The sequence below is a fragment of the Sminthopsis crassicaudata genome, chromosome 1 (assembly GCF_048593235.1).
Source record: "Sminthopsis crassicaudata isolate SCR6 chromosome 1, ASM4859323v1, whole genome shotgun sequence".
NCBI lineage: Eukaryota > Metazoa > Chordata > Mammalia > Dasyuromorphia > Dasyuridae > Sminthopsis > Sminthopsis crassicaudata.
Window position 1 is genome coordinate 439,911,231 of NC_133617.1, and position 12,038 is coordinate 439,923,268.

Genomic DNA, 12,038 nt, shown 5'->3' on the forward strand with positions numbered 1-12,038 from the left:
ATAATATGAGATCCTGATAACTTGTAAAAAGTGGCATTTCTCAGAAATGCTTCCAGCCAAATCCTTGAAGATCAGAGTTCTATTTCTGAGAGAACAGACCTTTTTTGGAGATCTAAAAATGTCAGAGAGAAACACGTCTCATCTCCAAATTCCCTCCCTTTTTTGTATCCATCCCCCCTACCTTAAAGTTCCTCCCCCTATCTTATACCTTTTCCTCACAATTTCTGTATTCTCTTACACTTAGCTTACTCCTTCCCTTTTCACTTTTTCCCCTCCTACTTTTCAATGAGATGGGAGAAATTTTACCATAAATCAAATATTTCTAATATTTTTCTCTTTAAGACAATTCTGATAGCAGTATGATACAAACTATGATCATCCCCCTCCATTCTTTCTCTCAGATATAATAGATTTCCTTTGCCTCTTCATGAGATGTAGTACCCCCACTTTACCCTTTTCTGGGTGGAATTTCCTTTCCACCTTTAGTTTCTAGAACAATGTATACATGTGTTTTTTATATATCTTTATAGCAGAAATATAGTTCCCAGGATTTCTTTTTACCTTTTTAGGTTTCTTTTGAGTTCTATATTTTTAGATCAAACTTTATGTTTAGTTCCAGTTTTTTCATCAAAAATAGATGAACTTCACTTATTTCATTGAATGTCCATCTTCTTCCCTGGAAAAAGATGCTCATTTTTGCTGGGTAAGTTATTTTTGGCTTTATACAAAATTCCTTAGCCTTTCAGAAAATCTTATTCCAGTTCCTTTGATCCTTTTAATGTGGATGCTGCTAGATCCTGGATAATCTTTATTGTGGCTCCTCCATACTTGAATTGTTTTTTTCTAGTAGCTTGCAATATTTTTTCTTTATTTTGATGTTTCTGAAACTTGACCACTATATTTCTTGGTGTTTTGATTTTAGGGTCCCTTTCAGTAGTTGAACAATGAATTCTTTCAATTTTTATTTTACCCTCTGTTTCTATAACGTCTGGACAGTTTGCTTTGATAATTTCCTGGAAAATAGTGTCCAAGGTCTTTTTTTTTCATCATATTTTTCAGGGAGTCCAATAATTCTCAGATTGTCTTTCCTGGATCTATTTTCCAGGTGTGTTGTCTTTCCAAGAAGGTATTTGACATTTTTTTCCATTATTTCATTTTTTTGGTTTTGCTTGACTGATTCTTGGTGTCTCCTCAGGTCATTCAATTCCATTTGTTTGATTCTGATTTTTCAATGAAGTATTTCTTCCACTTTTTAAATATCTTTTTTCTAATTGTTTAATTGAGTTTTTAAGTGAGTTGTTTTATTCTATGGAATTTTCTTTTTCATTTCACCAATTTTATTTTTAGAGAGCTATTTTCTTTTTCCAATTAACTTATTTTTCAAGGATTTTATTTCTTTATCCACTCTATCTTTAAATGAGTGGGATGACTTATCCAGACTCTCTTGCCAAGCTTCCCTTTCCTTTTCCCATTTTTCTTCTAGCTCTCTTGTGAGAGCCTTATTAATTTCTTCTATGAGAGTCTTGTGTGCTGAGGACCAGATGATATCCCCCTTTGGGGATTCTTCTGGAGACAGTCTGTTTTTAGTCTCCTCAGGGTTTAAAGTTTGCTCTCTATCCATATAGAAGCTACCAATAGTTAAGAGCCTGTTTTAATTTTTTCCTCATTTTGTCAAAGAAGACTCAAAGAAAACAAACTAACAAGAAAAACAAATGGTCTGCTTTTTTTTTTGGGGGGGGCGCTGGGTAGTTTATCAAGCTTCCTCTATAGACTGTAGGGGGCAGCAGTGACGCACTTGCAGGACAGCAATGGCTACACTGTGTCTGCACTCTGAAACTTTGACAGAGGGTTGAGTCACTCAGAATTGGTGTGGCCAGGTCCTGAGAGATGCTAGTCTTCACCCCCTGTGTTTTTAGCTTCTTTGCTTGTCTACTGGCTTGCTGCCAGGGCAAAGTAGCCAACACTGTGTTAAAGCTCTCTCCACAGAAATGGCTGAGATTACATCCTACCCCTCTTCAGTCTGCTCTGCTGTAAGTTGCCTGCCTTACTCTGTGGTGCTTTACCTGCTTATCTTCAATTTGTGACTGATCTAAAACCATCCCCACCTGTGAGCAAAAACAGACCTTTTCTGGCAAATTTTTAGGATATCTTCCCTTAATAATTATTTGTGGGTTTTTTTTTTTTTTTTTTCAGTCAAGCACTAATTCCGAGGCTTGTCATGAGCTAAATTATTCTGAGAGAAAACACGGATCTTAAGTAGATGTGTGCATCCTCTCCACCATCTTGGCTGGAAGTTCTCAGGTATCTCACATTTAAGGAACCAATAGCTAAGTGAATATTCATAGATAGTTTAAAATTGTTCCCATTCTTGGGATTCATCAAGGTCTAGGAACTCGTCCTAGGTCCCTGAAAGCTATTTCAATTGTATAGGAAAAATATTTAGATTTGAAATTGGTGAACCTGCTTTTAAATATCTGCTTTGATATTTATTACCTGTATGATCTGTGAATCTCAGTTTCCTCATCTGTAAATGAAGAATGACATTTAACCTGGAGAAATAGCTAAGCATACCAGGTTGTTAAGAAGGCTTTGCTACCAATGACATCCCATATCTCAAACTTGCTGGATACACTTTTGGTTTGAATCAAAATAAAATGGAGAATCCTTAAAACCACTGAGTGTAGGAAAGTAAAAAACAAAAAACAACAACAACAACAACAACAAAAACTCTAGGCACATTAATAATTAATTTTTGTGCCTACAACAACAACAACAAAAAAAAAAAAACAACAAAATATGGCTTCAATTCAGATGGAGGATGTGTAGAAATGAGACCAGGGAATAATTCACATGGCACTGGGGAGAGGAGGGCCAGGAGAAAAAGCAAACCATCTGCTAGTTAACTAATTATTTTTGCTAACTTAGTATTAAGTCCTGTGATTTCTATACTGCAAAAAGCCTATAAGCACTATATTTCAGATATCTGGAAGAAAACTTGAGATCACAGACCAGGTTTCAGCTCTGTTAATCATTAAGAGCTTTACATATTTCTTTGCTTTCTATGCAGCAAAAAGGATTCAATGTCATTTTTTAAAGATTTTGTACTATTCTTCAAATTAGCATTTTCCTTTTTCTCTCCTCACTCCATATAAATTTAATGAAATCTCATTCATTTAATGACATACACATCACAAAAATTTCTGAATACTAAATGTTAGTTGTCCTTGTTAAATTATCTAACTCTAATGAACTTTTGAAAAATCATTTTGAGTCTTTTATATGTATTATTTCAGTTTTGAATATAGAAGTTACCTTCTGCCTACCTTTCAAGCCTCACAAAAGTATAATCATTATTCAATTTCTTCAGAAAAAAATTGATAATAATACATTTGTTTCTTAAGCAATGACATGACTGGCTCTGTCACCATGAAGAATATCAAAATCTGAATGTATTGTAAAGCACACAAAAAATTAATTGCATTTAACCACCAAAGACTAATTAGCATTAGAATTGAATATAGAAAGTCGTGGAAAGTTAGAAGTGGAAGGGCTACTCATTTCACAAATAAGGAAATTAAAATACAGTGAAGTTAAATGATTTCCCCAAAGTCACACAGTTAGTAAGTCAGTAGTAAACCTGCCACTGCAATTTGTCTCCCAGCCAGAGAACAAACAGAGTTGAAAAGAACTGCAGAGCTCATGTAGTCAGTCCCCTAATTATTAAGTCCCAATTAGTACAAATGGTGGCTCTCCTGAACAGGTCACATTATTTGAATTAGCACTACATAAAACCTTGGGGCTAGAACCAGCTATATTTCATACAATTAAAACTTCAAATCCTGGGTATCTGTAATAAGAATTTTTTCCATGATATTTTCCTTCTTTCTGGAAGACCTCCAGGGAGAAAGAACCCTCTACCTACTAAGATTTCCTACAACAATTTTGGCCAGTTGTGATTGGCCAGAAGTTTTTTCTTATGTCAGAAGTAAAATGCCTCTCACAGACTTCTACTCATTGCTCCCAATTCTGTAGTCTGAAGCCAAGCAATTCAGGCTTCTTACACATCAAAACCCTTCGAATATTTGAACAGTTATGTCCCCCTAACTTTTCTCTAAGCTAAATTATTCATAATTTCTTCAACTTAATCTCTTCTTAGGGTCCTTCACAGTGCAATGATCTGAATTACACTGCTTTTCCAAATTGATATTGTGGATGCACAAAAGAACTTTTATTATGAATCTTTGTGTATGTGCATAAAAACCAATTTTATTTTTATGATATAGGAATATATTTTAAATACCTAGGAGATTTTGGAATAGTATTTCATAAAATTGGTAATTTCATTTTTGAATAAAGAAAACATTCATATTTCATTGGTTCATTAAATTTCATTAATATTCATATTTAATATTCATATTTCATTGGTTCATTAAAAGGAAGAGAATCAGTAAATAAAAGGCTTCCAGTTTGCCCTTTCTTTTAAAATATTAGAGAATGATTCTTTTTCTCATCTGCAAAATCACAGTGCCAATGGCATAAAGGAATCTGCTAATCAATACTTTAATATGTTTTCCTTTTTTTTAGATCTGGATAATTAGTCAAGTGAGATTAGTCTAATACTTTAAATGATTGATTAGTTTAAATTTTTAAAAAATAGCTCATTGTTCTTAGGTGTTCATCTTGCCTCTTCTGAATGGACAACTTTCATTAAAAATAAAGTTAATGATGTAAATGCCGATATGTATTTGTCCTCTTTCCCCTCTTTCTATTTTGTTTTCTGGTCTTTTTTGTTGCTTTTTTTCATTCTCCTTTTAATTTATCTCTCTATCCCCTTTTCCCCCAATCTCTTAAAGTAAAGGACCTCCTTTTTATTTTTATTTTTAATTTTTTTTCTTCCTTTTCTTCCTGTCTCCCCCTCTTTCTCTTTCCCTCTGTCCTCTTTCTTCTCTCATTCCTCCCTCTCCCTTTGTCTCTCCCCATTCCTTCACTTTCTCTTTCTTTCTTTCTTCATCCTCCCTTTTCCCTTGTTTTCCCCTCCCTCCATCCCTCTCTTCCTTTCTCCTCTTTTTTCTCTAACCAAGCTAATTTACCCTCATTGGGGGCCATGACACTTGACTAAGCTAGATATTACTAAAATAGATTCCTCAATCCTTACCCCATTGTCCTTGATAGAAAGGATCAGGGGAAGGCAAAGGAAAAAATTATCTTACAGAATCCCTGGAATGTAATCTGAAAAGCACATAAATATTCCTTTGTGTCATGCTTCAATCTGACCAGAGTAATGTGATCTCAGCCCACTCAGGAAAAACTATGCAGGAAAAATAAGCAAGTTAAGAGGGACACTAAATGTCCCAAGGCATATAATTCTTGTGAATGAATGGTGGGGAAAGTGAAGGTTAAACAAGTCACTCTTTTCATGCTTACTTTTTTTTTAAAAAATATAGAAAATTTCTGGGTTTTGCTTTGTTTGTTGTTGTTATTTTTACCCAGTTTCTCCTCAGATTAGACATCTGTATAAGAGATAATGGTGGGGAGATGGATGAGGGGAAGCCATAGAAGGGAGAAGAATTCTTTCACCAAATTAATTTATAATGAACTTTAAAGTTTACAAAGTGAATGCAGTCTCATGTGAACTTTACAACAACCCTGTGCATTAAAGACTACTGACATTATCTTTCTTAATTTATTTTTTTTGGCCTGCTCTGCCTCCCCCTCTTTCCTAGGGCCCTAAATGCTATTATTATTATTATGGGTTGGCACATTCTTAAAATGCTTTCAAGGCACCAAGGAAAGGTTCCAAGGAAATTCTGTACATCTGTCCATTACATGTGTGATTTAAATTTCCTCAGAAAAAAGATATTGGCTTCAGTTTTAGCACCCCAAACAGTCAAGTCAATTGAGCATTTATTAAACGTTATGTGCCAAGAACTACATTAAGTCCTAGGGATCCAAAGATATAAATATATAATATTTTCAGTCTTTGGCCTCTCTCATTTTTTTCCTGAGCACTTTCCAATTTAATTTTTATCATCTTCACCTTTTCCAACCTTTAATATTAATTTATCAAATGATTTGATGTAGAGAGAGTTACTAAGTTCTTTATACAATTTCTCCATCTTCTTGTCCTCATTAACTTGATGATATGTAAACTGCAATTATTTTCAAACTGGTCCTTTTATGAGTACTTATCACAAGTAATATTTATAAAAGAGTAGGTATAGGGAAGGAAAAACAACTTAAAAGAAATGGTAAGGGAAAGAAGTGCTAACAGTTTTTCCTATGATACATGATGACCAAATGTCTCATGAGATAATACTTCTTGTAAGTCTCTAAATGTGAGATAAAATTCACCTTACAACTCCTTTCTTTTCTCTCTTCTAGATGCAATTCCCTTTTTCCATTTTCAGTTTATATCATGAATGACAATGAATGACAACATTGTCATCCTTTTGCTCCTCTGACAATATGTCCATTCATTGGGCATTAGGCAGAGACTTCACTTTCACAGTATGGTCAAGTTTTCTGAAAGTCATGACTTATTGGGAAATTTGTCCAAAAGGGGACCTGAGAAGTAAATAGTATAAATGAAAGTTTCTGATAAAGGACATCAAAATTCATGTGCTGAAACCAAGAAGAAGAAATAGAGATTCTTATAAGATCAATATCACTTGCATATTTAAATGAGTAATTGTCCTCTGAGACAAAGCTATACTAGATAAGGAAGATGCTGAAACAATGCTACTTGTGATTCATATAGCATTTTATCTGTTTCCAAGTTTTCACATATTCTCAACTACTCTAAACAAAGACAATTATCATCTCCATTTTCTAGAGGAGAATTTTAAAGCATAAGATAACTAAACAGTTTAGTTCTCATTCTGTATTATTGCAGGTTTCCTCCTGAAATTTAAGATTGTTTAGAGAAGAAATTTGTAAACTATCAAGTCTTTCACAATATCTTTGCTTATTGGATCAAAGCTTTATAAATTTTATGTTTCATTATTTAGTCATTGAAAACCATACGACTCATTCAGTTACTTTGGTATTTTCAATGCAGAAATTTGGCATTTTCAATGGATTTGAGATCTCATTGAGGTGGTTACTGTCATAATCAATACAGAGTGAAGTGTTATAAAGCAGGCATAGATGGATATTTTAACATATAAGCCAGTGGAATACAAGCAGGATTAAGACCTATTAGATCTGAATAGAAAGGTTTTTTTTTTTTAAATAGAAAACAATTCTTATTTATATTATGTATCTTATGCCAATATCCAGAAGATGTGACTAGAAAAGGTGTCATATTTATGGGAAAGAAATCATGGATCATTGAATAATGATAAAAAGAAACAATGCAAAATTGAGACATCTTTTAATTTAAACTTGAAATAGCATTTTAATTATTTTTAAATGGGAGATGGGTAGTAATAATGAGTTTGATTCCTTAATGTTATATTCCCCTGAAAAATTAACCAATGTAAATTAGTTGCCAGGAGAAAAAAAATGCCTTCATTGGCAAATATTTGCCATTTGCCATATGAAGAGATGGCTACAAAAGGCAATGCTGGACTAATCATTTCTAAACTAATAGATAATTATGAGCACTGGAATCTCATAAAGTAGAGCAGTTCCTATACTGCAAAATCAATTTAAAGAAAGTTTGACAAGACATTTAGCTAAGCAAAGTCATCCAAAATGCACTCAGGATTGGAAAATGTAAGGAGGAAAACAAAAGAAAAATGGAAAAAAATTGCAAAAATCACTTTAAGAAACTTCTCCATTAATAGTGGAAGCACCACAAATGAACCTTACATCACAGATCTATATCACAGTATTTTAAAACAATGTAGAAATAACAGTAAAGAGAGCAAAGATAAGGATCTAGATTGAACCAAATTTGTAAAGAGGATATTTGTGATGAAGACCATAAAGGACATTAGTGTGCAATGAAAGAAAGATACCAAAGACATCAAAAACTACCAGAACTTATTAATATGAAAGAAGTGAACAAAAAACTGTTAAGTCTATTTCTCCCATTAAATCATTTATACATGAATTGAGAGCATCAGCAATGAGGTAGATTTTTAACAAGGAAGTAGCAGGCTTTTGCAAGTAATATTCATCAATGAACTTTTGTCATTTCTCAGTTTACTTATTGATATATTTTGATTTATATCATCTACAATGCTTGCTGATTATGCAAATGCATTTGACTCAGCAGGAAAAAAATACTTTAGGCCTTTTTTTATAAGAAGGTGTCTTTCTTGAAGACAAAATCATTCAGGATTCCTTGAAAGCTTTAAAAATAAAATTAACCCTATTCAACAATGCTCTGAGACAGGCCATAAAACAAGGCATCTATTCTTGCCAAAGGAATTTGCTACAGTGATGAAAGAGATCCATTTGAGAATCAAGACAGAAGAGGAATTCAAAGATATGGGAAGTAAGAGACTTACATGAACTGATGCTAAGTGAAATGAGCAGGACCAGGAGATCGTTGTATACTTCAACAACAGTACTTTATGATGATCAATCTGATGCATGTGACCATTTTCAACCATGAGATGAACCAAATCAGTTGCAATAGAGCAGTAATGAACTAAACCAGCTATACCCAGCAAAAGAACTTGGGGAGATGATTATGAACCACTACATAGAATTCCCAATCCCTCTATTTTTGTCCACTTGCATTTTGGATTTCCTTCACAGGCTAACTGTACATTATATCAAAGTCCGATTCTTTTTGTACAGCAAAACAACCGTCTGGACATGTATACATATATTGTATTTAAACTTTAACATATTGAACATGTATTGGTCAACCTGCCATCTGGCGGAGGGGGAAGGAGGGGAAAAATTAGAACAAAAGGTTTGGCAATTGTCAATGTTGTAAAATTATCCATGTATATATCTGGTAAATAAAAACTATTAAATAAAAAAAAGAAGGGGAAAAGTCTATTTAGCCTTATTTATCTTATTTCAAATTGGTTTGTAAATGTAAATTAAGAAATGAGGTATATTTTATTGCTGTTAGAAAATCAATAGAAAACCACAACAAAAAACTATTTAGTTATTATCAGGAAAAATAAAATAAATAATTATTAAGTAAATTAAAATATATGGGGTGTACCTCCAAATATTCATGTTTGTGGATGACATGCTAATTGCATTGTGCCCCCAAATATTTTATAGCATCCTAGAAGAGATGAGTAATCGCATGAAGAAGCTTTGTTATGCAGGAAATATCAGGTATTATTTCAAATTGGATGTGTGTTTGGATGGACCCCATATTTCTTCTCTAACAAGGGACATACAGCCCAGATGGATGAGTTGAGAGCCCAAAATTGGAAAGGAAATGAAAAAGGATCTAGATTCCTTGGGAAATTGCAAAACTCCTTTTCTGGCTCTGTGATTCCCATAAAACCAGAATCCCTTCTTTTCAAAACCAAGTTAATGCCAAAATATGCTAGTAAATTACAGAATGCAATAACCTCCAAAGAATGAAAAAACAAAGTATCCCACAGAAGATAATGGAAAGACAAATGACATATGATCAACTATAACATAAAACCACTGAGGAAATCTGAAGAATAGGACTAAAACATGTCCATCAGGGAAATGTATGACAGGAAAAGAAGTCACAAAGCAAGAATGAGGAAAAACAGGTAGTTATCCAGAGAGTTTCAGTGATATTTTTGTGATGTCAGGATAAAGCAAAAAAAAAAAAAAAAATGTCTAGTACACCAGGTAGAACCGCCTCTGACACACATGAGAAAAAAATGGATAGGGATAGATGGGCTGCTATTTACATCATTGAAGGAAGTTCCCAAACTGATGATTTAAAAAAAAGAAAAACAATCTGAACATTTGGGCTTTCCTTCAAAAGCTGAGTTTAGAGAAGATTTACTTAGGAAAAAATGGTGACAAGTTCCCTCCTCCCCGACCAAGTAGAAGGAATTAGAGAGGTCTGAAAGAGACCTTTAAGCTTTACATTTTCTTACTGAGATGATTTGGCATCAACTTGGAGAAAATATAATATGTGTGTATTTCCCCCCTTTTTTTCTATTTTCTATACTCATTATACATTTTCTTAACATCAACATTATTCATATTCAATAGCATCAGATTGCTTTTGTTTCAGAGATTTTCATAGAGTGAAGCAGCTACTATCTCCATAATACCATGATCTTAGACTACTTGGCTAAATCATTTGTGGGGAAAACAGTTAAACTGGAGTCATAAGAATTAGGTTTGAAGTGCTAGATTTGCCACAATTGTGTACCTGTGGGCAAATGACACCATCCATATGTATTTAAATGTCTTTTCGGTAAAATAGGGTAACCTGACCATCCCTTCTGCAGAGAGTTGTGCTGAGGTTCAAATGAGATTTATACACACACACACACACACACACACACACACACACACACACATATATATATATATAATATGGTACAAAAGTATTATATAAATGTTGGTGGTTATTATTATGATTATTGTTACTATTATGGCATGTGAGTATTTACTTTATGGCAAATCACCAAGTCAAATGTGTTAAAGAGTGAAAAATCAAAGTCTCTGGAAGTAAAGAATACATTAGGGTCATGATTTTTGAAAAAACAGATGGGCACAATTTTTAAACCTTGTCTACCACCCATAAATTCTTCCTTTGGTTCTATTTGCAGAGATCACTAAAATTTGAACTATCAGTAATATGGTAATAGGGTCATACAATCTATCATAAGAATAATAGAAACATCATTATCAACATCTTTTTTCTCTTTCTCTCCTTTCTTCCCTCTCTCCCTCCTCCCTGCCTTTCCCCTCCTCTATTTTTGACTCATTGACTCTCTTTGATTATTAACTTTTAAGTACTTTTAAAGAATATACAGGGTATGCCAGATACATTCACTGAGACGCAGTAACTAACAAGCATCAGATCTCCTGAAACTCATAAACACAAGGCAATATTTATTGAGCTAAATTGTCTCTTTATTAGGAAAACACCAACACCACATTCTTCAAAATTACTGGAATTTTATTTGCCTCAGGCTTATGACTTGCAACCAAAGACATTGTGCAAAGAAAGCAAAGATTAAGTACACTTTAGGGAAAAGATGATAATCCACATTGGTAACATAGAAGATCAGTTTGATAAAAGAAGCCATCCATTACACTATATAGATTGCAATATTCAATAGCATTTTTCAACCAAACTTTTTAAAATCAAGAGTCAAAAAAGGAGCAAAGTTTACAGTCGACATAAATCTGATACAATTTAAAAAGCATTTTTTTTTTCAGAGATCATTGAGCATAAAGTGGAAAAATGTGTATGGGGCAGGGTAAAGTCTAACTACTGTACATTTATCAGCTATTAAACAAAGTTGCATATATGTACCACAGTGTAAAAAAACAATACAGAACAAAAAAACTTTGAAAATTGCCTGATGAAAATAAAATAACCAGTGGCTTTTAATGGCTTCTCCTGGTTATCAGTGTTACAAAAGACATTTTTTTTTCATCTTTCTGATGCTCTTAAAGCATCTTAACAGTTGATAAAACCAGGCATACTCAAACCATTACCAAACTAAACCCAACCCATAGAAATATACTATCAACCCACATCTTTTCCATCAAAAGTTTATTTTTATTCAATCTTAGAGGCCCATTTGGTCACAATATTTTACAAATTTTTTTGTGTATTTTTCATTTTCTTTTTTACACCATGATATCATATGTTTGTCTGGCACTATCCTAAAGCTAGTTTATAGATGATGAGAATACAGAAACAACCCAATGTCTATCTGACAAAATGAATTCACGCTGGGTATAAATGAGAGAGGGGAAAGAGTTCATTTCTACCAGGAAAAATGCCCTATGTTGATCACTCGTCATCAGTTCCACTTGCTTCTGACTGATCCTGTGGGTCAAATGAAAACAAAAAAAAATTAAATAAGATTACAAATTCTGACCACCAATTAAAAATTTCTTCCATAATGTAGAAAGAAATATGATAAAAACAAACTTATTAGCTTATT

At 33.3% G+C, this 12,038-nt stretch overlaps 1 protein-coding gene across 10 annotated transcripts in view; it reads right to left on the reverse strand.

The window, feature by feature from the left end:
* Nucleotides 1-10,970: 10,970 nt before the first annotated feature.
* Nucleotides 10,971-12,038, reverse strand: part of SMARCA2 (SWI/SNF related BAF chromatin remodeling complex subunit ATPase 2) — a 221,731-nt gene continuing 220,663 nt past the window's right edge. For all 10 annotated transcript variants that reach the window (XM_074280637.1, XM_074280641.1, XM_074280645.1 and 7 more), the window contains one exon: nt 10,971-11,920. In XM_074280637.1, coding sequence (XP_074136738.1) covers nt 11,885-11,920 — 36 coding nt within the window. In that variant the 3' untranslated portion in view covers nt 10,971-11,884. The remainder of the gene's footprint in view (nt 11,921-12,038) is intronic.